Source organism: Chaetura pelagica, unplaced genomic scaffold, assembly GCF_000747805.2.
Source record: "Chaetura pelagica isolate M959 unplaced genomic scaffold, ChaPel_1.0 scaffold9, whole genome shotgun sequence".
NCBI classification, from domain to species: Eukaryota; Metazoa; Chordata; class Aves; order Apodiformes; family Apodidae; genus Chaetura; species Chaetura pelagica.
Window position 1 is genome coordinate 1466203 of NW_009954494.1, and position 24995 is coordinate 1491197.

A 24995-nucleotide genomic window follows, 5' to 3' on the forward strand; every position below is an offset into this window, starting at 1 on the left:
GGGAGGCAGCCCCGGCGGCGGTTCCTGCTGCGGGGGAGCCCCGGCCCGCAGCTGCTCCCCGCCCCGGCATCGGAGTCAGAGCTCATGCGGTCATTAATCTCTTTCTAGTTAAAAACCCAGTCATACGCGTTTCCAGACACTACTGTTTTGTCCCTGGCTTCTGCTGTGCAGTTCAGTGTTGAGGGAAGGAAACCTCACGGACAGCTAGTGCTGCTTCGGTTAAACTGCTGCCATTAATAATTTCTGGGCGCTCCTCCTTTCTGTAAGTCGATTGTCGTGAATTAACCCTTCCAACCTAAGAAATGTTCAGTTTACAGGTAATAATTGGTATTCCAGGTAGGCAGGTTCTGATTGAAGCAGTGTAGTAGTTTATCACGGTAGGGGAATCTGATTATTGTGGAGGTAGAGGGGTGCAGAGTATGAGGGTCAAACTATAAAGTTGATAAAGAAACGAGCCAGTTACTGTGATTGCAAAGCTTTCCTTTGTAGTGTAGAAGTAAAGCAAAGGGCCTCATTCTCCTTTTTGTAAAACCTTTGCAGATACCTGTCTCATCCGGAATTAATTTTAAATGCTCCTACTAGGGTGAGATGGCAGCATCTTCCACCCACCTCGTTCTGGCTTTCCATCAACTGAATAAAGGCAGCTATCCAGGAGATGCAGAAGTTAGGCCTAGTTCAGCCTTCTCTCTGTTCATTTAACAGGAGTATACTGTTTTGATTAGCTAAATGTATACGTTTAAACTTAGTTTGAATTAGTTTAGCTTTCTTTGGCAGAATGAGGGTAGCCAAATTAGAGATAACAAACCTACTTAGCCTAATTAGAATAACTTAACTTACCTCTAGAGACAAGGCATCAGAAAGATGGTACATACTGATAGTACCACTTTTGTAATTTTATTGTTCAAATCCTGGGAATCCTTTTACTTCAGTGTTGAAAAGTTTGCTTAATAGTTATACTAAGTGCCCTTGAAGCTACAGAATATTTTGCCATTGATATTCACTGTTAAGCAAGTAGTTCCTAAATCTGCTTAAAATCTAAGAGGGGAATTTGGTACATTCATGTTGAAATTATTTCCTTAGGCACCTCACATATGGTCTGTATTCCTTGTCTCTGGGAATTTAAAGGTTTATTTTGCAGGATATTTTCTGTCCTATGATTTTTTTCACAACGACGATTAAAAATGAAGTGATAATACTAAATTTTGTGAGAGGCAATAAAGTTGAGTTTAAAAGGAAATTGTCAAGGGATGTAATTGTACAGTGGCAATGGAGAAGAAATAGCTCCATTGTGGGAACTGAGAGGATGTCTGGAATGTGGCCAAAGTTCATGTTGTAGAAAGTACATCAGACTGCTAGGAGACAGCAGGTGGTGAGGGTTTTAAGGATCTGTCTTAGGGTAAGAAAATGGATTGTAGGACCACAGGATAATTAATGTGAGAAAAGACTTAAGGAGGTGTAAAGGAAGATTAACTGTGAGGCCGGATCAGGTTGCCCAACGCTTTATCCAGTCAGGTCTTGAAATGCTGGATGGGCCTCTCCAGGCAACCTGTATCTAGTCAAAACCTCTCTTTCCTCCCCTACCATAAGAAGCGTGTTTCTGTTGGTTTTTGCCACTTAGGACCTGACATCTTGGGGGCACCGAGTGCTTCAAATTTCTAAGACATTAAAAGTAGTGTGTCCGTTGTGCCAGGTGAGCTCCTGGTAACAGCAGTCACTGTTGACCTTGTGATCTAACAAGGCGATGAACTCAGCTCTGTTTTTAAAAAGTAATGAACAGCAGTGCAAAGGGAGATTCATCTTGGAGCTTGGGTATCAGTTTTGTAAGTGTGGCTCTCGTGTATTGGCCCACCTGTGCACAGCCTGAGCTGACAAGTTTAGTGGTAGCCTGTGATGTTTTTACCATTCTGTTGTGACTTCACTGTGAACATACTTCTTAAAGGCTAACAAAACATTACAATGGCAGTACAAGGTGAACTTTAAAAGGCGATTCTGTTCTTTCCTACCATTTAAAAAAAATATTTTTCAAACTTAAAAAGCAAACAGTGTTCCTGCTGAACTGAATCATTACTGTGGTGTTTAAAAATGGGCTTTTAGTGGAGAAGATTAATCCTGTGTGCTTTTTGTTTCCTCATTTTTTTTTCAGGGGTTGGAAAGACTACTTTGATCCAGAAAGTCACTCAAGCTCTGAAATCCTCAGGCATTTCCATTGATGGATTTTACACAGAGGAGGTTAGAGAAGGTGGCAGGAGAACAGGATTTGATGTTGTCACTTTGTCTGGAAAACGAGGACCTTTATCTAGAGTCAGGTACTGAGGTTTCAATGGCTGTAACTGGCTTGTAGTTTTATATTTCTGCTTCACCTGTCAGTATGTTAAATGCTCTTCCAGAGGTGATTTCCAGCACACATATGGCTTTCATGGTCAGGTTCTTTGTTCAGTTCCTGTGTCCTGGCTGATACCTGTATTGTGTGTGTAGACAGTGTCTCTGTTGCATAGTGAAATACTGAAAATGTGCTAGGGAAGGGAGTTCTCTCTTACTGCCTGTTTTACACGAGACAGGGAGAAAGCACTGCTGAGCCTTTTATTGCGAAGGCAGGTCTCTTTGGGATAAAGTAGCTTATTGTAGCAGGGAGGAGGGTTTCCACCAGGTAATTTATAAAGACAGAGTGGAAAATAAAAGGAAAATTGCATATAACACTTTAAAAAAAGAGCCACTGACTGGCCCGCAAAACCCACAGGTGAATTTTAAGAAATAAGAGTGTTTCAGAGCCCCACTACGAAGGGGGCTTCTGAAATGCAGAGGAGCTCACAGTTTCTTCTGATTCATTAGACTTAGCATTTCATGCTTTGTGCAAAATTTAGTCTAGGTCCAGGTGTGACATGATCACCTCATTTAGATGTAGTTGATCTGACTGAATAATTGCATACTGCTAATAAAGGAAGTTCACCTGGGATAGTGCGATGCAGCACATGCCAGCTGAGTATTTTCTCCAAGATTGTCTGAGAGTTTTGCAGCCCATACTGAGATGAGGGCTACTGCAGTGATGCTGTCTGTAGTGCCCCATTATGAAATTCAAAGATCAGAACTGCAGGCATGTATTTTGATTTCAGTGCAACTAAACCTGCTGGGATTTAGGTGCTATTGTCCTTCCATACACTTCAAATTTGAGCTTACATAGTTGTGAAGGTAGCTCATGGTATGTTTATTCTCTGAAAGTACCCTCTCTGCAATATGACTTAATGGATGATTTACAGAGTTTCTTACCTTTTCTTAGAAGAATTAAGGGAATTTGATTAAGATAACTTCTTATAAATCCTCTTGGAATGGCTGCAGTGAATTCTCATGAAACTCATCACTTAGAAGTAATTGTGTGTCTATTTCACATTCAGTTCCGATTCTGCTACTTCAAGACGTGAATATCGGGTTGGACAGTATGTTGTAGACCTTGTTTCATTTGAGCAGTTGGTTCTACCTATGCTGAGAAATGTGAGTATTCTATGAAAGCTGCTGAAAAATTAATGCTTTATAATAATCAGTGTTCTTGGAAGGCCCTTCTAGAGCACTAGTTTTTGATATTAATAAATGGCCTGTTTATTGGCTATCACTGGTCTATTTCCTGTCCTTCTAACATTCTGTTACTGAATTTTCCCTTCTCCTTCCTCTCTCTCACTCCAACCTTTCCCTTCTCCAAAATTAAACAAGAACAGATTGGATTTTGGCAATAAGATAACACAGTGTGCAGCAGCTGCTGAATCATAATTCTAAAAAATTCCTATTGTGATTTTTCTATACTACTAATGCTCAAGGGCCTAAGGAAGAAGAGAGTTCTTAATGAACTTGGAAAGAACAAAAAAACAGATGCAAGAAGCAAAAATGAGATTGAGGATCTGATTCTTGTTTTTGTCAAGGAACATTCAAATGTGAGAGTAGGGAAGCAAAGACATTGGGGGCAAAAGAGATGGGAAATACCAATAAAATGGGACGATTTTTGTATCGTTTAGTTTCACTGTAACTTAATTTACAATTTTAGTAAAGAGAAGGACAGAAAGCTAATTATTCAGAGAGAAATGCTGGTTTTGACCCTCCTTTGACCCAGCTACAAGAGGAGAAACTTCCAAATCTAGATTTAATGCAAGCCATTTTTTTTAATACTTGTGTTGTGTAGCTATTGATCTAATCTGAATGCATAATTTAATGGGAAGGGTGAAGTTATGAAAAATTGGTGGCCCTTGGATTGATTGAAAGCTGCTAGTATGCAAAGAGCAATTCTTAATTGTCAAAGAGCTTGTATGGAACCATTGAGAATTCTGCTTTGAAGGAGAACTGGTATTATGGATATTTTGTATTGCAGTTGATATTTATGATGTACATGTATTTTCATCTTTCCAAAAATCTGTGCCAAAATACAAATTATAGATTTCTAAGTCTCACAGTTACCCAACAGCAGCTTTGACTCTTCCAGTTTCTCCAGTCACTCCCATTGACTTGATTTCTTTTGGAGGTATTTCTTTATTAGCATAGACATTCTTTCTGTTGCTTGTTCGGAATTCTGTGCTGTTTATATAGTCTCTTGCTGCACTTTTCCACAGGTAAACCATGGCAGTGATGCAGAGAAAAAAATTTGTGTCATAGATGAGATTGGTAAAATGGAGCTCTTCAGCCAGGCTTTTATTCAAGCTGTTCGTCAGACGCTGACTGGCTCGGGGACCGTGGTGCTTGGAACTATTCCAGTACCAAAGGGAAGGCCACTGGATCTTGTTGAAGAAATACGAAGTAGGAAAGATGTTAAAGTGTTCAATGTGAGTAAGATTTGGTATCCTTAAAAGAGCCTTCTGTTTGAGGTCGCTGGTTTGTATTTGGCTCTGTTTAAAAACTAATCATTACTACCAGTTGAGAGCTGTGGGTAACTTGTGTGAAATAAGTTTCTTAGTTTCCATTTGATTAGTAATGGGCAGGTGTTCACCTTATTAAAAAAAATCACATTTGGCTCTTAGTGTAGCAGTCTCACACAGCTGGCTTTGCTTGTGAGGAGCTATAGAAGTATTGGTACAGTTGTTTTAAAAGGCTTCCTTGCTGTAGTATTATTGCTGTCTAAGTATTCATTATTCCTAAGAGTTAAATCTTTTAAAGTATAGTCAGAATTGAATTTATTATTTTTTCTCAGACTGGGTCACAGAAATATTACCAGCAATCTTATTCAAGGAAAAAAAAAAAAGGCAGCAGTGGAGTCTGCAGAAATTATTTCTAGAAGAAAGACGCTTGTAAATGGGCTGTGCTTTCTCTGGAGTCAGTGAACCCATTTTGGAATGAATGATGTTATTTTTATAGGCGTAATTCTCAGAACATTAGGACATAAAAGTGCATTTCTGGTCAGTTATGGGGTCAGTCTGGTCAGTCACTCTCAAACACTACAACAAAACATCCTGTTCACAAGAATACATGCGTGAGGTTTCCTTAACATCTGTAAGTGTCCTGGATGCTTCAGAAAGCAAGCTAAATGCAGCTCCCACTCCTTTGATTTATTTTTCTGCTCAGTGTGTACTATTTGTAGGAGAGAATAAAGCTATGTATCCAAAACTGAGCTGTGCATCTCTCTAAATTATAAATTCAGTAAATGGGACTTAGAAATCCCAGCTTACTAACAGGGGTGGTGTGCTGCAGAGCAGGATGCAGTTGCAGCTTGTTCTTTAGCAGATGCAGGTCACAGTGAAAATGCCTATTTTGTTTTCATCCAAGTGAATGAGGGAGGAAAAAACACTATCTCAGCAGCTTTATACTGAGTGATCTTAATTACTGCAGAGAAAGCAAGGCCATCTTCTGTTTTCCTCTTCAAACTGAGATTGACCTAACTGCAAGTGCTCAGAAAAGTTCCTCAGCTTTCTTTTAGTTGATTGTCCCATCATCATCTTCAATTTATTTTCTCTCTTTTAAATTAAATTCCTGTTTAATCGAGTGCTAAAGCAATCGTAGGAGTGAAGGCGAGAGAAGATTCCTTTCCCCACATAAGCATCCAACTCCTACCGTTCCTTTCCGAGATAAAGCGCCAGGTTTCCCACAGACAAACTGATGTGTGTTTGTTGTCAGGCTGCTGAACATGGATGTGAATTTTATATGGTTTGCTTTACAGTGGTAGAACTGAGGGAGAGGGAATGGAGAATGCCTCACTGACAGTAACATTCTGTGCTTAGGCTGCAGTCATGGCAAGGCAATGGCAAGTGTGTGTTTATTCCCCTCAGGGGAGGAAACAGGGTGATAGAAAAGAGCGTTTGGCTTTCCAAGGAAGCTTTAGAGGCTTCCAGTGTCTTTTTTTTATCAGGTGATTTTCTGAGGGCCTGTGCCACTCAGCCCCACGTTGTTACCTGTGTCAGCCTGCCAGTACATCACAGAATCACAGAATGTTAGGGGTTGGAAGGGACCTCTGAAGATCATTCAGTCCAACCCCCCTGGCCAGATCAAGACCAAAAGCTAGGGCAGATCACTCAGAAAGGCATCCAGACAGGTCTTGAAAGTCTCCAGAGAAGGAGACTCCACAACCTCTCTGGGCAGCCTGTTCCAGTGCTCTGTAACCCTCACAGTAAAAAAAGTTCTTCCTCATGTTGAGATGGAACTTCCTGTTCTCAAATTTGAATCCATTGCTCCATGTCCTATCACAGGGCATAAGTGAAAAGAGCTTGTCCCTGCCTTCTTGACTCACAGTCCTCATGTATTTATAGACATTAATCAGACCCCCCCCTCAGTCTCCTCCTCTCTAGACTGAAAAGCCCTAGGTCTCTTAGCCTTTCCTCGTAAGGCAGGTGTTCCAGTCCCTTAATAATCCTAGTAGCCCTCTGTTGCTTTTAAGTACTGACTACAGCCAGCTGAAGTCTTCCTGTAAATTTCAATGAAGCAAAGTTTTCTGTAGCTAAAAAAAACCCACTTAAAAAAAATGCTGCTGAGATTAGGGTGTTCAGGTTTCTTTGTTTAAATAGAGTTCTCTGGTGAATCCATTAGCCAGAACCATGGGTGTGAAATGTGTGACAGACTGCAGTAGTTCCCAGGTGGCAGAGACCTGCTATGCTGAAGTCTTGTGCATGAGAGCATCTGTCTCATTTGCTCCAGTGACACACTACATGCTCTTTCCCAGCTAGTTAAAACGTGTGCATGAGCAGGAACAGGACCTGCCTGTGGGGAGTTAGAGGCTTTACTAGCTGAGGTAAATACTGGATCACCAGCTATGTTCTGCAAGAGCCATGGCATGGGGAGAACCTGGAATGCCCAAATAGCTCATGGTCAGTAATTTCTAACTAACTTTTATGGTGCCTGGAAGTGTGCAGAAGTAGGTGGCTACCTTCCAAAACAGTTCTGACTGCTTTATCACTTAATAGGGAGTTAGGCTTCATTCAAGTAATTTGGCAGAGTTTTCTCATCTTTCTCTTAGTGTCACAAGGACAGCTCTGGTGTTTGACACTAAGTGCATCCAGACAGCTGTTTGGGGTTTTATGGTCCCTTCTGTCTTGAAAGCATAGTCAGCTGCTGCAAATGCACCCAGATGCCCTAAAAGCAGTTGAGGATTTGGTCCCAAATGTTTAATTGATTATGTTTAGAGCACTTAATGATAGGAGCTCTGATATTTAACACATTTTTTTCCACTGTTGCCCAATTCCATTTTGCTGAGAACTAAACTTACGAGTGAAACTACAGAGGCTCTTTTTGTGCTGCCCAGGTCTACACAGTTTTGCAGACATGGTGTCAGAAATAGGATCAGATTATCCTTAGCAGCTGGCACATACTCATTTTCTTCTGTTTTCCCATCTATTCATTTTGCTTCCATGAAACCCATTAGTGATGTTATATGGGTCAGAGAAGAAAAGGTTCCATCTGAACAGACTCTACAAGAAGTATTTCTTTGACAGTACTTCATCAGCTATGGGAAGAAAGTTTTTGTCCTCTACTTGGAGGACTGCTTGGAGTCGAGGTGGTAGTTTCTTCCAGGTTACCTAAATGCTTTGTATAACCAGTACCTACAGTTATTTTCAACTAAAAATCTATGCATCTGTTTGTACATTCAGTTCAGATACTGGGAGATTTGTTCTCTCTGGGAAAGCTGCTTGCATAGGATGCCTCCAGGCCTTACGAGGAGATTTGTATCTATCAAGCAGCCTTTGTAAAACACATAGGGAAAATTTCCCAGCACTTGGTACTTTTTCCCTGCTGCTCTCAATGGACTTCTGGCATGTAGGTATGGAAAAGGGATAGATAAAATGTAGTATTGTATTTGTTGGCTGACACACAGTGGGAAGAGCTATCAAATGTTCAGAAGGTCTTTTGAAAGTTGGGAAATTGGAACACTTGCTGTGAGATTTAGAGTTTGGCTGATCTGTGCTCTGTGCCTTGTTTACCTTGTTGATGTTTCAATAGCCTTAGTGAACAGCAATTCCATTCTTTGTTGTCTTGCTCTCTTTGGTTTTCTGGGGTTTTCTGTTGTCTTATAATAGGCTTTGGATATACTCAATAAAACCAGCAATGTTTCCAGGCAGATCTTTGCTTTCATTCCCTTTTTTTTTGTTTTGTTTTGTTTTTGGTTTTTTGTTTGTTGTTTGGGTTTTTTTTTAAATGTCACCATTTCATCAGTCTCGTGTAGATCTGCTCTCTTGAATTCAAGTGGCATAGGTGAGAGAGCCATCTCTGGGTTTTACTGTGTTGGGTTTCCAGCATTTGGATAGGATGTCTGTGACTGTAAACCTCAGAAGGCTCCTAGGGCCAAATTCTTCAGGTAGGACTGTCACCTATTAAAAACCAAACCAGACCCAAACAGCTTTCTCCTAGTCAGTATTTGCTGTAGTACTGGATGGGATACAAACCCTTGTGCTGAGATCTTAAATGCAGCTGCAGGGAATGCAGTGAAACGTTGCTGGTAGAATTCTATGCCAGGCATAATGCAGTGTCCCTCCTTCTTCATCAAACAGCATTTCTCAAACTTTGTTAAAAATATGTACATTTTTACTTTTTTTGGCTCATCCATCTTTGTATGATTTCTGACTGCCCTCTCTGCAGGGATCTGAACGGTGGGGGAAATTTAGGCTTTTTAAAATGAGGCTTTTGCTGACACTTCACAATTGGTTGTTAACCCTTGCACCACCCCAGCCATCTCCCCAGGTGTTGGTTGAGCTAGTGATGCATGGCACTGTGGGTCACTGGGTGCTGTATCAGGACCAGGTCTACTAGAGGGGTAATTTACACCCGCACACCCCTGACAACTCTGTGCTCTGTGGTTGCTGCAGCTGGGAGCTGAGCTGAGTAGCCAGAGCTAACATTTGCTTGGCAGTTTGCAGTAGTCGCACATGCTGCAATGCAGGTGGGGCCAGCAAAAGACATGAGACTGGACTGCATGGATTTTCACATGTACTGGTTTTAAAACCCAACATTTCCAGGGACTGGTTAGCCAAAGGTGTACCTCAGCGTGCTATGAAAGCCCCCCAGCTTTCTCAAGTAGTCTTATTTCTTTCTTTTACAAGGTGTTTCTATCCTGCAATGGTAAGGTTTCTCAGATACAGTGTTTCACTTCTAAGACTGTTGTAATTTTTTTTCATTGCAAATGTTTTTGACTAGGTCTGTCATCCTAATAAATACAACCCTTTCAAGTACTGAAGGCATCAAACCACTTTATAGTAGGAAAATTGTGTTTCATAATTGGAAATAATTTCTAGTAATGACAAAAGTACATGCTGGTTCTTCAAGTAATTCTTGTTAGTTATTGAAGCTCTGAGTAATACTGCAAAATACCATGGGTAATTAAATCAAAAAGATCACTGAATATTCCATTAAATATGCAGGTTTGTGGATTTGGCTTATTGTGTTCTCAGTAGAAGAAGGCAGGTGTCTGACACTCAGCATTCCTCTACTGAGAAAGAAAAGCATTGGAATTTCTGCTTTGTTTTTGAAGTAAACACTGATACAGAGGTTGTTCATCCAATTACATCAGTTTTAATTTCTTTTTCTCTAGGTTAGTAAGGAAAACAGAAACAGCATTTTGCAAGACATCTTGGCAGCTGTGGAATCCTGCAGAAAATGAAGACCTTTTCTTGCCTGTAAACACTAAAGCTTTTATTTTAACAAAGCATTACGATGTTTTGCGGATGTTTTAGAGTCTGTCCTTCCTGCATTAGCCCCTGGAGGCTTTACTGGAGCCTTCAGGGTAAGCAGAGTAAAGCTGGTAATACTCTAAAATGTGAAAATGAGATAGCAGGGTTCTTGTTTATTCAGTTCACAAGCAAATCTATTAAAAAATTGAACAGATGCATAGTTAACATGCAGTTGTAATCTGAGTATTTGGAAGATAGGTAGCCTGATCCTAGTTACACCATGTAAAACCAGTTAACTGTCAGAAATGTTTGAGATCTTAGTCTTTCAGAGCGTGGTTGTGGACTGTTCTGCATGGAGAGCAATTCAGCATCTGAAATTTCACCCTGGTGTAACAGAACAGAACCCTGCCTAAAATGTGTGTGTGCTCTGCCAGGTGTATGTAGAAATACCTTTGCTGTTGGTGACCCAGCTTAGGTGTATCCAGGTGTGTTTCAATGTGGGTGCTGATGTTTCAGGAGGTGAAAGGAATAAGCAAGTGCTTCTCCCCTACCCCCAGACACCTCTTTCTCCAGTTGCAGCATAAGAAGGGTCATCTAGAAGTTCAAGGTAATTTTCTGTATTTCCAAGTGACATGTGCAGAATTCCACTTCAGGAGGAAAAATAACCAACTCTGCCCTCTCCTAAGTGGCCTAAATAGTACTTGCTAAAAGTTATTGGAAAAAAAATAATAAAAAAAAAATCTTCAAGTCCATGAAGTTCAGTCAAATCTCAACTTATGTTTTTCATGCAGTTTATTAAGTCAGGATCAACTTAATACTGCATTTGTCTATATGGGTTTTACAATCTGTTATGTTTATTGATACTTCCGGTTTGGTTGGGATTTTTCCTTTTTCAGTTCCTTACTTGCTTAATGGTTGGTGGTGAAATAAGAAGTGTTTGGGAGTACTAGGCAATGTGTTTCCCTAGGAGGTGTGCAAATGTATTCAGGAAAAGTGCTACAACTTGATCAATTTTTCATGTTGTGAAATCAGAATTCCCTCTGGGTGCACACTTGTTCATTGTACCATTCATAGTCATATCTGTCTGTAAAAAATGGTTAAGAATTCTGTCATTTCTTAGCTTGTTTTCTGTTCAGCTCAAGAACTGTTAAAATGAGCAAACTTATATAAAGGCATTTTCAAATATCCTTTTAGTTATTTATTTCAGTAAAACTGACACCGAAGGTTGTAGGGGATGGTTTGGGACAGGCATTTTTATAGGTGCCGTGGAAACAGCTGGGAGCATGGAAGGAATGTCCTTTCTCTTTCCTATATCCAGAACAAGGGTCTGGTACAAGCCTTGCCCCTGCACAGGTGGTAGGAGGTACATGCCACGTTCAAGGGTGACATGGCTGTGTTCCCTGTTACACTGCCCTTCTGCCCTCATCCCTTTGGATTGTACTACTGTGCTCATCGTATCTGAGTAAAAGAGAATTCCCCTTATAGTCCCACTTCTTAGAAAATGTACATCATCTGGCTGTGTTTTGCAGAACAAGGCCCTGCCCTGAAGGTCTCGGTTATCCCTTAATAACTTCAGGCATTTTACTCAGACAAGACACCTTGCTAGGGGTAAAGGACTTGGGACCAAAGTAAACTTTTTCAGGGCTATGTATCATAGACTTTTGAACAGAAATTTCTGTGCTTTTGAATGTTGGATGTCCCACTGTTGTAATGTTAAGTCTCTTAAGCTGTAAAACATGCTGCAAAAGAGTAGTTCTTTCAATGATAAATAATTACCTGAAGTCTAGCAACGTTTTAGTGGGATGGCAGTTAAGTCTTAAATGAAGACTGACCGTTAAAGCTAAATAAAATGCAGAACAGTCATGTCAGGCCTTTAAATCTGAGACAGTCCTGAAGAAATAATTTGCCTGGTTCAAATATACATCCAGTGAGTAAGAAAGTGGTATTTCCAACTGAACTTATTTTATATGACACCCTGTGTTTACGTTAGAGGTAAAAATATACTGTCTGGTCTTGCACTAGTGAAATATTTGGAAGGCCTTGAGAGGACTGTAATAACAAACAGAGCATTCACAATTCCCCTGATGGGCCAATTTTCCTAATAGCACACATTTGGTGAAAATCACCTCTGATGTACCAGCGAGATTCCAGATGATGACGACAACAGTGCACCTGCAGAAAAGGAGAGAATATGAGGTACCAATTACTCCCTCTCAAAGCTTGAGAATCAAGGATGTTTTTGGCAGGGAGGCTTGTCATTCCAACATAAAATTGCACACAGCATAGAATAAACAGAGCCTGCATTATTTATCACATTAGACAATTTTTTCCTTGTAAACCTCTGAGAAGGCTGAATGAGAGAGGTGAATCTTTAACAGTGGACGAACTGCAAAGTTAATTGTAAGTAATATCTGTGTTGCAGATTGAAGGATGCACAAGCACTAGCGAAACATTGTAATTAAATACCAGCTCCCAACCCAGGGAGTCAAATAAATATGGCAGTAATTGGGCAGTCGAAAAACATGCACTGATGAGAAGATGATTATTACATGCTGGAGAATTTCACTGGTAATTCTAATCTTCTCAAATGAGCTGCACAACATTTAGCTGATCTTTAACTTGAATTCCCCTGCAAGAGAAGGCAGTTGGTGGGTTGGAACCAAATGCACATTTCTTGCTTTATTAAGTAGCTTTTTAAAAAAACACACTGTGAATGACATCATAGAGTTTCCTAAGAAGTAGTTTCAGGAGGTCACTCATAGATATTGAGAGTATCTGGCTAGCTTGTTGAGGGGAAAAAGACTCTCACTGGTAAGTCCTTTTGGTAACATTTGTCTTAAATGAATGCCAAGATTTTCTGTCTATGGGAAGAAGGTGAGACTTTTCAGCAAGAACTTCAGTTCCTCACACAGAAGTCTGTGTGACATTTCAAAACTGAGGGAACAGCAGGACCTCTGGCATTTGTATTTTTGGATAAACAGAAATGAACTTCATACACTGTGCCCGTCACTGTTTTCTGCTTGCTGGCTGTCATAGAGTTTCCTAAGAAGTAGTTTCAGGAGGTCACTCATAGATATTGAGAGTATCTGGCTAGCTTGTTGAGGGGAAAAAGACTCTCACTGGTAAGTCCTTTTGGTAACATTTGTCTTAAATGAATGCCAAGATTTTCTGTCTATGGGAAGAAGGTGAGACTTTTCAGCAAGAACTTCAGTTCCTCACACAGAAGTCTGTGTGACATTTCAAAACTGAGGGAACAGCAGGACCTCTGGCATTTGTATTTTTGGATAAACAGAAATGAACTTCATACACTGTGCCCGTCACTGTTTTCTGCTTGCTGGCTGTGGTGGGACAGCTGGGCTGAAGGCCAGGCTGGGGGCTTGCCGGCATACCTGGTGGATGTGAGCAGCTCAGCAGCCTGTGGTTGGCTTTGGTGAAATGCTACTAGAAGTCTTTTTACTAGAAGTCTGGGCCATGTTTCACCCTTAGGAGTGTAGCACCTGGCTTCTTCAGTGTGATTTCAACAAGACCCTATTAGTGAAAGGAAAGTTTAGGAAAACAAAATGGGAGGGGGGGTAAGTATCTCACATTTAATGTATGGGGTGGAAGTACTGTGTTTGTGCTTGTTTTCCCATGTAGTCATTGTCCCCCTTCCTGCAGCCTGCTGTGCTGCCTGTGCCTCTCTGCTTGTGGGGACCCTGCTGAGCCAGTGTGGATAGATAATTCCCAGTGTTTTCAGCAATAGGATCTTATCTGTGGTTAAGCTGGGGGGGCACAGATTAGGCCTCCATCTCTTCATCCCTTCTGACATTGCTGTTAAAGAACTTCATGTACCGAATGCTCTTATGGATTGAGGGCTTGATTTCCCTAAGGATGTGTTCAGCTTGCTAGCAAGATGTGATGTTGTTGCTGCTGCTGGGCCTTGGTCCTTGCTCAGCAGATCCAGAGGCTTTCCCCTTGAAGGGTTTGTGCAGCTGGTTCCCAGTCTGGTTTAATATGCTTGAGTTTGATACATAGAATAATTTAGGTTGATTTGGACTACTGGAGTTACTTACTTTTGATGGAAATTAATTCAGACTTAAGGTAAAGATGTGAAAATTGGAGGCCTAAGTGAGGCTAACTGCATATGGGAAGGTTTTTAGTGCTTTCCACAGCTGCCTGTTTGCCTTGTCTCCACACAAGGCAGGGTTTAGGAAGACAAAGTAGTCATAGTGTATCTTAGTAGACTGCCATGCAAAAGCCCCTAGGGCAGAAATGGGGCTGGTGGCTGTTAGTAAGAGCCCTCCACTTCCATTCTTCATTTGTAATGAAGCATTTCATGAGCAGGGTGGTGGGAGGGGAGGTAGGAATCTGCCAGAAATGGTCTGAAGGGAGCAGCTGTATTCCATTTCCTCTTCCACATCACACCTGGATGCTGGAGCAGACATTAGTAAGGCCTGAACTGCACTGATGACTCCGGGTTTCTCAGGGATCTGTACACAAATACTCTGCTTTTGTCCTTGTGAACATGAGCAGAATGTTGCCTGGGTTGTGCTGAGTTTTATAAATACCCAATTCATCACAAGCTGAAGTGAAAGAAAATAGGTTTCTTCATTTCATAAGGCAGAAAGCAATTGAAAACCATTAAAAAGAAAAAAGAAAACCCAAAACCAGCTGCCACACGGAACATACTTGGATAATTTTATTTTCACTGGTGTTACTTAGTTCTACGACTTATAATCTTAAGTGTGGCACAGTAGGAAGCTCAGAATGCAACTGTGTATCTCCTAACAGTAATGAGAATTAGCTACAGTGTCTCTTGTTAAATCTTTCTTGTTAATTGGGACAAGACAGCCTGCCTGCACATGATTGTGTTGTGAATCAGAAACAATCTGTGGTAGTTACAGTAAAGAGGAACAGCAAGACACTGATGGCTGCAATTTTTTTTAATTAAAAAAAAAAAAAAGACAAATGTGCATGTGTTTAGACGCTATAGTAGAGGAAGGGTCTCTTTTAGCCTTTTTGGCTTCCAAAGTAGTCATGCGTTCCTGTAACTCAATGTTTCTCAAACTTTGTGAAAGCACGGCCTCCCTTTTTGTTTCCGCTGTCTTTATGCAACTACTGAATTGGCAGCAGCTCAGTTTCTCTGGGGCTGGAAAAGTAGAAGGCTCAGTAATTACTGGCTACAAGTCTGTATGGATGCTGAGCTGTGTCCAGCAATTAAAGGCATTTAGCTGTTCCCTTCCTAATACAAATACTTCCAGACAGTAATTACAGCCTGCTTTGCACTTTCATGTCCTTGAGGAGAATCCCTCTGGGCCCTTTTGCAGCTCCCAAGGGGGCTGTTGCCTGGAATTAGAGAAACACTGCTGTACACCAAACAGGAGCATGAACTAATACTTAAGAGCAGCTGTTTATGCAAAGCTGCTTTCTTTGCAAATAAGGTGCACCGTATGCTTTGAAGGCTTTCCATGCACTGGATACTTTCTTTTCTCACACTGGACTTGTAGCATGGCTCATTCACACTATTTCAATATGGCTGCATGCAGTATATCAATTTGTGATGATATGTTGCCATTGAGAATTACTGCCTGCTTCATGTGTTAAAGAAAAAAGATACTTGCTGTTGGAAAAAAAAAATCAGATTTAGCTCTAATGTTACAGTACATACTGTACTGTCCTTTTATGTATTCATTGCTTCTGTCTAACGTTGCCTTTTGCTATGCTTTATATATCAAATGCCAATTAATTTGCATGCAATAAGCTCTTCAGTTATGGCAGGAAAGAGATGTCTTGTGTGCTTTTCACTGAGTTGTTTTAATATTTCCTACTGTATTCATTTGTGATTCCGACTGTTCCAGGGGAAGGAACGTTCAACAGGTTGTATTACTTGTTCTAGGATTTACAAGAACCTGAGATGAAGTGGCACTGTGTGGCTGTTTAGGACATCTTCCAATCCTACCCATGCCAAAGCCTTTATCTGAGGAACATCTGCCCTGTAGTATTCCTGTGTTGAAGTTAGAAAAATAAACATTTGGAGGTTGCTTGTTACTTCTGAAAAAACCTAAGCCCATGTGCAGCTCCCTGACCTAACTCTGTCTTTATTTAAATCTAAGTGCTCGGCCCTTGCACTAGAAGTGCTCCTTACTGATCCTCAGACAGGCTTTGCTGAGAAGCTGTGTCTTCCAGAGCCATATCTTCTTGGCTGGCTCTTCTGCACTCCAGGTTCTGACTCATGAATATGGCAGGGGCTGGACCTGCCTCTTGCTGCAGCTTGGGTTCTGGAGCATCTGTTGATTCACAGGTCTCAGTGTGTTGCTGGAAAGAAAGAAAAAGTCAACTAGTTTAGGAAACTTCTAAGCTATTTTTTGAAGTGACAGGAGAAAAAGTTAAAAATTGATGTAGGAATGTCATTCTGTGAAACTGCATGGGGTTCTTAATATACATTATTCACAAGGGACTTCTGAAGAGGCACTTGTCACACTTTTGGAACACATACTTTTGGAAAGAAAAGCAGATCAGGAACTAGAGGTTTAGTACCACAGATGTACGTGTATAGAGACCTGTAAAATAATTTGAATTGAAAAGGACTTCTGGAAGTCATCCAGTCCAAACTGCTGCTCCAAGCAGGGCTAATTTCTAATAAGTTAAATCAGCTGCTCTGGGGATTGCTTTACACACCAAATTTTAAATCCAACTTACAAAGAAACCTTTTCAGCAAAACTGGAATGCAATTATCTGTCTGAAAATGTTATATGTAGTGTCACCCCACTGTAAGGAGTCCATTAGTAGAAAAGCTTCCCAGAACTGTGAACATTTAAATAAAACACTTCCTCTTTACCACTTTCAAGCAAATAGGCAGCTGGCCCTTGAGCAGGTACTTAGGCCAGGACTCACCTCATCTAAATTTAACTGTGTAGCCTTAGTGTATCATCTAGGCTGTCAACAGTTGGCAGAGAGGTAGGAGGAAAGGAAAGGTTTCTTCTAAGGATAAAGTAGATTGTCTTCTCCACTGGCTACAGAGGCCACACTAACAATCTACTGAGACTTCATGCCCAAATTTTAGATGGCTTAAAGTTAGATCAAGTGAAGCCTACCATTAGTAGTCAGTATTGCAGACTGGCTGAGTTCTAGCAAGTTAGGCTATAAACTCTTGAAAGTTGGAATTATGACATTCTGGTATATTCAGCTGTATGTGCAGAAATACTGTTAATGCTCCTTAGAGAAATAAAGCAGGCTTGGGCCCAGATGAGTATAATTCAGTCAACTTCTGTTAAAGTTCATGGAAAAATTCCAGGGAACTATACCATACATGGTGTTTTTTGGGTTATGAGCAAAATACCCACAGGCCAAGGAGGTTTGGAGAATTCTTTGAAAATTAGGGAAGTTATACACAGTTCAGAATGAAAGTAGCAGAAAAGTGTTTTGGACTTGCCATATCCACAGTTTTGCCCTGTTGCCAATTTGGTTTCATTTTGACAGGCCAGATGTGAAAGTCTGTCTTAATTATGTTGCCAGTCAACCCCTAGTTGCACTTGCCCTTTAGTGCATCTCCTCACCTTACTGCTCCATAGTGCTGAGGTGGGAGTTTCAAAATTCAGGAAAGCAACTGATGGTAAACCAAAGTTACATAAATGCACTTATGTAGACAATGAAACAATAACATTATTATGTGCATTGAATTTTCCAGGGAAGATGGGAATAGAACTGGGGGCCGCCTGGGAAGAGGGCTGGAAGTCCTTTGTGTCTGCTGTTTCGCTGTTAGAAAATGCCAACTCACAAGGCATGCAGGTTCCCTTTGGGAAGCATTTCCTGCAGACTTCCTTTGACTAACCCTCGCAGAAATGAGGCTTTCAGGTCCTGAATTAAGTTTCTGGTTAGAGAGATGGGCAGAACAAGTGCAGTGTTCAGTGGGAACTGTTCGTCTTTGTACAAATAATTAAGCTCTGCATAAGCATGAAAGGAAGGAGCTATTTGATCTGCTTATGATGGTGCTCATCACCTGGGCTGCAGAAAAGAGAGACCTAAGTCCTTGGGGTCTGAGTGAAAGGAAGAGTGACTTTGCCCCATTTTGTGATTTCAGGTGCGTGTTTAACAGCCAACCTGTCAATCACGTACAAATACATCACTGTCATACACACAAATAATCAACAGTCTTCTTTTCATTGTGATAACAGCAAGATTCAAAAGAAATACCAAAATCCTGACATTGTTTTGGAAAATAGTATTTTATATCTGGGGGTACTACAGGATCAAAAGCTGGACATGAGCCACCAATGTGCAGTTGCAGCCCAGAAAGCCAACTGTATCCTGGGCTGTATCAAAAGAAATGTGGCCAGCAGAGGGAGAGAGGTGTCTCTGCCCCTCTACTCTGCCCTGGTGAGACCTCACCTAGAATACTGCATCCAGGTCTGGTGCCCCCAGCACAAGAAAGATGTGGACCTGTTGGAACGTGTCCATAGAAGGACCACGAAAATAATCCAAGGGCTGGAGCACCTCTCTTATGAGGACAGGCTGAGGGAGGGTGGGTTGTTCAGTCTGAAAAAGAGAAGGCTCTGGGGGGACCTTACAGCAGCCTTCCAGTACCTGAAGGGGCTACAGGAAAGCTGGGGAGGGTCTTTTTACAGGGGCTTGCAGTGAGAGGACAAGGGGTAATGGTTTTAAGCTGAAAGAAGAGAAATTTAGGTTAGAGATCAGGTGTAAATTCCTCAGTGTAAGGGTGGTGAGACACTGCAACAGGCTGCCCAGAGATGTTGTGGGGGGGTCCATCCCTGGAGGTGTTCAAGGCCAGGTTGGATGGGCCTGTTCTAGTGGAAGGTGTCCCTGCCCATGCAGGGAGGCTGGAACTGAATGATCTTCAAGGTCCCTTCCAACTCCAAACATTCTGTGATTTTCTGACCAGTGAAAAGGAAGGAACCAAAGGGTGGTGAGGACAGTTCAAGAACCTGACAGGACAGCAGTACAGTGGCTCACCCTTAGAACTGCCATTTGGGCTTCAGCCTTACCCGAGTTGCTTGATTTGCTGCTCTAGCAGATGGACCCATGGCGATGTTCATGCTGCTGGATGACTGGGTGTCACTGGTGTTACCTCCATCTGCAGCTGAGAGCCCAGAAATCACCAAAGCACTTGAAAAACTTCGCTTGCCAAAGAGCAGGCTGAGAGTGGAACTGGTGGAAGAGGCCAGACTGGACCTGAGCATTGCTGCAGCCCGGTCCTGCACAGTCAGCTGGCCAGCAACAGGAACAGCAGGGGACTGGGAAAACACAGATGTTGCTGAGTTATGAAACGACAGCTGACTACTAGAAAGCCTTTGGGCAATTTCGTGGGCAGATGTAGATGTTTGGATGAAAGGCTGGTGGCTTTCTACAATTGGTCCAGAGTGACTTGAAGCAGGGGGCCTTTGGTTTAAAGCAGGATGTGCCTGGATGGACTGACTCCGGGGTTTTCTCCTGCCTTTAAAAGAAAATTAATAGATTTAAGTCAGTGGCATCCTGATGAATTCCATGCTATTGGCAGTTCCTGTGTGTACATACTACTATTAGCATATTACTACTGGTTTTATCAGCATAAGAATCCCAAGAGTAACAGAAATAACAAATTGCTAAACCTATGAACCTTTCTGTGTTTTCCACTATGGAGGTTCTGGCTTTTGGTCAGAATAGCTGCAGTGGTTCTGCACTGAGTCAAAAGAGGCGAGTGAGAAGACATCCCAAGGAAAGTACTCTAATCACAGGCTCACACCTCTTCTGCCATGTACATTTTAACCTGCCCAGTGAACAACTGAGCACAGTGCTGCTGAAACTCTACTCTCCTTGGACAACCACACTAAAGTAGGGGATGTTGGATATTCACCATAAATGGCTTAGTATAATTAAATGCAGAAATAAATAAAAAAAAACCCTGTGAGTTAAAACAGTGGCACATTAAAAAGAATCATTTCTTCATATGGGGAAAGAGAATTTGAGAATTCAACCCAATGGAAGACTACAGTATTTGAGCCACAAGACAGTTTTTAAGACTAACATTAAACTATATCTGAGTTCCAAGAATGATATTTTGAGTGTGTCACAGACTCAGATGATGTGAACAAGTCTAGTTGTCCTGGTTTGAGCCAGGATGAAGCCAATTTTTCTTTTTACTGATTTTTTTTTCCTTCAGTAAGCTTTCTTGTAGCTAGCAACAGTGTGTTCTGCTAGGCTGATAAGACAGTGGAATGTTTTTCTAACTACTGAGGCTTCAAGGCTGCACCTGCACTCTGCCGGCTCAGACACTATGGGGAGATCTGTGACCCCCCCCGTAGGAGGCTGAGTTAGATGGACAGCAAAATTGGCCAAAGATATTCCATTCCATATATCTACGTAAGCTCAGAGGAAGGTCAGAGATCACAGGAGACAACTTCCTTCCTTCTTCTTCTTCCCTTCTCTTCCGTCCATGGCCGGTGTCCAGGGAGGACTCTGTTCATCCATCACCGTCGATCCTCAGGCTTGATCTCTCCTGACCCCCATAACTCTCTGCTTTCTCCAGCAGCAGCTTCGGGATTCCTCAGGACTCTTCCCAGTTCAGGGAAGTGCTGTGGGAGTTGCTGAGGGTGGGGGGTGGTGAGAGGCTTTTGCCCATACCTGAATCTATCTGTATATAATTGTATATATTTTCTTGTATGATTCATTAGTGTTTTAATTAAAGCTGTGTAGTTTAGTTTTCAATCCGGCCAAGTCTCTCTCTTTTTCTCTCTCTCCTTCCCTACCTGGGTTGGGGGGAGGGGAGATCGAGAGCATTGTTGTCGGACCTGAGTCAAACTGTGACACTAGTTAATCTATGGGAAGTCTGAATGAGACCCACATAAGGCTTTTGCCCCATTCTGTGAAGCATCTCAGTGCAGCCATTGTAGGACACAGAGGGCAGATAAGGTGTTATGACCTTGCCTAGACTTCTATACTTCCTGTATGTATATGCCCCCATTTTAAACATTTATATCAAGACCTTCTGCCATTCAAACAAGATAATTTCTGTGTTCCTTGTGCTTGTTTAAATGTTTAAATAGGGATAGAATGTAAACTAAATCAACTTACTGGCCAGTGAACCCACCAGATACTTGCTTGCACTCTGCAAATGGCATGCAGGGGGCTGGCATGTGCCACAGGCCTGGAAGAGCTCCCTGTGTGCAGACAGGCTCTAACCCAGGCTTGCACAGCAAACACCCAGTCACGCAAGTGCTGCTTGGCTTTTTTTGCTTTCCAGGATACTTCAGATATTAACACAAGCTGGCATTTTGGTTTCCTAGCTAATATGTGAGGTAGAGAGTTGATGCCAGAATATCTTCTGAGAGCCATCAATGCAGAAACAAGTTTTTTATGGCAGGCATTTCCAGGTTGCTGGTAATTTTAAAAAGTTATTTGTTTTTTCCCAATACTCAAACTATGGAGAGGAGGGAAGCACTGAAAATCCTCTAGATAATAACATTTCAAAGGCACAAAGGAATATAAATCTCGTGCAATCTCCTAGAATCATGACTGCTTGCTGAATTCACAAGGCTCCTGGCAATGCAGAATTTCATATCCAAACTATTTACATTATATAGATGAAACATGCTGTTTTACATCCACAGAGCTGCTTCCCAGAGGCTGGTATCATTAGCCCTATTTCTCAAATTCTGCAGCAAAAGGAATTTAGGTAACTTGGCACAAAGGCAGGTGGTAGAGCTGGGCCACAACCTAACTGGAGCCCTTTGGCTGGACTAAAACCTACTTGGTTTGGCAAGCACAGAACACTTCCGCACTCCACTTGCTATGTATCTCTAGTTCTACTTTTATATTCCAAACAATAAACCCCATGATTTTCCTAAGATGGCATGCCAAGCAGCATTCTCTGCGATAAGAGCCCCAAGATCTCTGCTTGAGAGCAGCAGGACAGATGCCCATGGCTCCCTGTGTGCCACAATGCCAGCGACCTCTGCCCTCCAGACGTGACGGTGCCGGAGCACAGGCGCTGGGCTGGGGTCAGGCCTGGCTGCTGTGCTGGCAGCTGTGCCCACATCTGGCCTCCGTGGGGATTCTGGCTCTTCCAACTCCAGGCTTTTGTTTAAATGCTTTGGTTTCTACATCTGATGATTATTTTAATGTGTTAACCTTTTTAAATAAAAAGAACAGACTGGAATTAAGAACAGAGGGGCTGTGGTGTGTTAGTTTGTGTAGGGGCTAATGTGGCCAAACATCTGTTTGTGATTTAAACTGCCAAGCTGACCCCTGTCCAAAAGTATTCTATATTCATCCCAAATGCAGTGGTTAGAACATTGGACAGGAGACCACCCATGTCTACACATAAATAACTCTGTCCCTGAAAAGATTTAGGAAACAAAGGCTGTTCTATAAAGTCCATCATGAAATGAGGACACTTTGGGGGAGAACCCCACAAGTTTCCAATGCTCCTGATCTTGGTTGCACTTTTATATAGGGCTTTCATTGCATTTTGCAGACTTGGTGGCACCAGGCTGCAAAATGAAATATGAAATATGAAAACACTAAATGCACTTGATTAATAGATTCTGAGTCTAGAAGGGATTGCTGTGATCATTTAGTCTGCTGTGCTATATAGCATGGGCCATAGAACATCCTGGAATTCATTCCCGTATGGCATAATTAATTACTACCGTGATTTTGAAGAAATCCATCCAGTATCTCCAGTCATGGGGTATCCACCTTGACCCTTAGTCAGTTGTTTCAGTGTTTATTTACTCTCACTTTTAAAAATGTGCACTTAATTAAAAATCTGAATTTATTTAGCTTTGTTAAATGCAAGTCTGCACAAATCAGCCATCTTCGATCACCTTTTGTTGCCCAGGTAAGTACTTACAGACTATGATCAAAGCATGTCTTACAATATAAATAGTTTGAAAACTCCTAATATTTCACTACAGGATGTATTGCCCAGATCTTTGATCATTGTTTGGCTCTTCTTTGAACTCCTTCCAAATTAAAAAATGTCCTTCTTAAATTGGGCCGCTAGGACTGTGTGGCAGGGCATCAGTGTCCTGAACCCAGGGTCCCACTGACAGGTGTGCACTACCCAGGTCACCCTATTCATTCTGCTTTTCTAACAACAGGCACAGCATAGGTTCTTTTCCAGTCCCCTGGTATTGCCTTTGTGTCCTGATGCTTACGGAAAAAATCAGAGCTTGCTTTTTAACCAGTGCTCTTAAAAGCCTTCTAAAAACCAACACATAGCTTTGATAGCCACTCTTTCATGTTCTTTGTAGCAGTTAGGATGGAAGGAACTACTTCACAATCAGATCATAGAAAGAGATCATCTGCATTTTTCCCAATACAAACCAATAATTTATTTTCTCATTTCTGCATATTGGCATCTCTTTCTATATGGTGATGATCAAGACTACTCTTTGGATTTCTTTTGCTACTAATACTCTTTAAAAATAAACACTCACAAACCCACTTTCATCTTTTTGTCCCTAACAGTGCTAGCCAGAAACTTCTTGTATCAGCAGCCTCTCAGGACTAACACTGATTTTCATTTGCTATTTTCCATTTCCTTGCATTTGTGGTGCTTTTCTTCGTTTTACGTCAAAGCCAGGTTGCTTTTCTTAACTAAGTGTGACCTTATCTCTTGATCATGGTTTTCTGGGCAGCCAGTACTTTCTTTTAAACAACCTACAATTATCATTCATTATTGTATGGCATGCTCAGGATCATTATTTTACAATTAAGTTTGCCATTCTGATGACTGCAGTGTCAAGTTATGAGTATGCACATGAGGATTCCTCAAACAGCAGACTCAATTAAAAGCAGCAGTTATTTTATTCTTGCAACATGATTTATATTCAGGACAAGATTTTCTCCAGTCCTGTCCATTAAATTTAATGACAGGTCAAAATGATCTAACAGGAAACAAACAAGTATTGTACCCCTCTGCTTTAATTTATAGAAACTTCTTGAAAGGTTGAGTTAATTGACTTTATATTACAAGTTCTGATCCCAGAGTAATAGGTCTTACATTGACCCACTACCAAACTTAATGTTAGTTTTCAATGGAAAAGCCACTAGTTCTACCTTGTGAACATGGCTGAAATACTTTTGAATTTAATATGAGAAGCTGTTAGCTGACATTTCATGGCAACATTTCATTTTCTCTTGGGAACTGCTGTATAGACATAAAAAGTTATTTCCACTTTGTTTCTTCTTCACATGTGCTGATGAACAGCCAAACGAATTCCTCAAATAAATCATCATTGTCCTTCCAAGTAAATTAAGATGTTTTGCATACTTTCACTTCTGCTGTTCCCAGCCAACAAAAAGCACAGGTTCACCATGGTACGGGCTCCCTGCATCGCACACCTACACTCCCTCCCACCTCTATGTCTCATTCTGGCATTGTTAGTGGCACCTCCTAGTCCAAAAGTTACACATGAAGGAGTCTGATAGTGGAACCTTTAGTGAATCACCTTTGTCTTATACCCTCCCAGTAAATACCTGGAACAGTATCAGGAAGCTATCTCCTACATGTGCTTGGTCATTAGGAAAAACAAAGCTCTCTCTTCTAAAATTAGTTTTCCACTGGATATGAGCATGCCCCAAAAGCAGGTCCCAATCTACCCGTGTGGCCCCTCAGGAGAAGGCTACAGAAAAAGCCAAGTAAATTGCACAGATACCTGCACGCTGGTGGACCTCTTGAGATGAAGCTTGCAACTGAGGGGTTCCATCTCTGGTGGGCTGTGAGCTACTGCTCTGGCTTGAATTGCCTGCGGAATTGCTGCTGGACGAAGACCCCCCTCCACTATCCACCTCTTCAACGTTTCCCCTCTCATGGTGAGCTGCATGGCAGTCCTTCCGCATTCTGTTGGCAGGAACACACGCATGCTCAGCCATTTATTATGCACAAAAATTTGTGCCAGCCATGTTAGGTACACTCAGAAGTGTAATTGTACTCTCTCATGTCACTGCAGGTCT

At 41.6% G+C, this 24995-nt stretch overlaps 2 protein-coding genes across 2 annotated transcripts in view; one reads left to right on the forward strand and one right to left on the reverse strand.

Moving 5' to 3' along the window:
- Positions 1 to 1741: 1741 nt before the first annotated feature.
- On the forward strand, positions 1742 to 10323 carry NTPCR (nucleoside-triphosphatase, cancer-related). The gene is made up of 5 exons (XM_010004552.1): positions 1742 to 1820; positions 2144 to 2306; positions 3390 to 3486; positions 4590 to 4799; positions 9983 to 10323. Exons 1-5 carry the CDS (start codon positions 1742 to 1744, stop codon positions 10049 to 10051), a joined length of 618 nt encoding a protein of 205 aa, XP_010002854.1. The 3' UTR covers positions 10052 to 10323.
- Positions 10324 to 15860: 5537 nt separating this feature from the next.
- Positions 15861 to 24995, reverse strand: part of PCNXL2 (pecanex-like 2 (Drosophila)) — a 155917-nt gene continuing 146782 nt past the window's right edge. The window contains exons 32-34 of the mRNA XM_010004553.1: positions 24698 to 24882; positions 19043 to 19491; positions 15861 to 16355 (exon numbers count right to left, since the gene is read on the reverse strand). Coding sequence (XP_010002855.1) covers positions 16182 to 16355; positions 19043 to 19491; positions 24698 to 24882 — 808 coding nt within the window. The 3' untranslated portion in view covers positions 15861 to 16181. The remainder of the gene's footprint in view (positions 16356 to 19042; positions 19492 to 24697; positions 24883 to 24995) is intronic.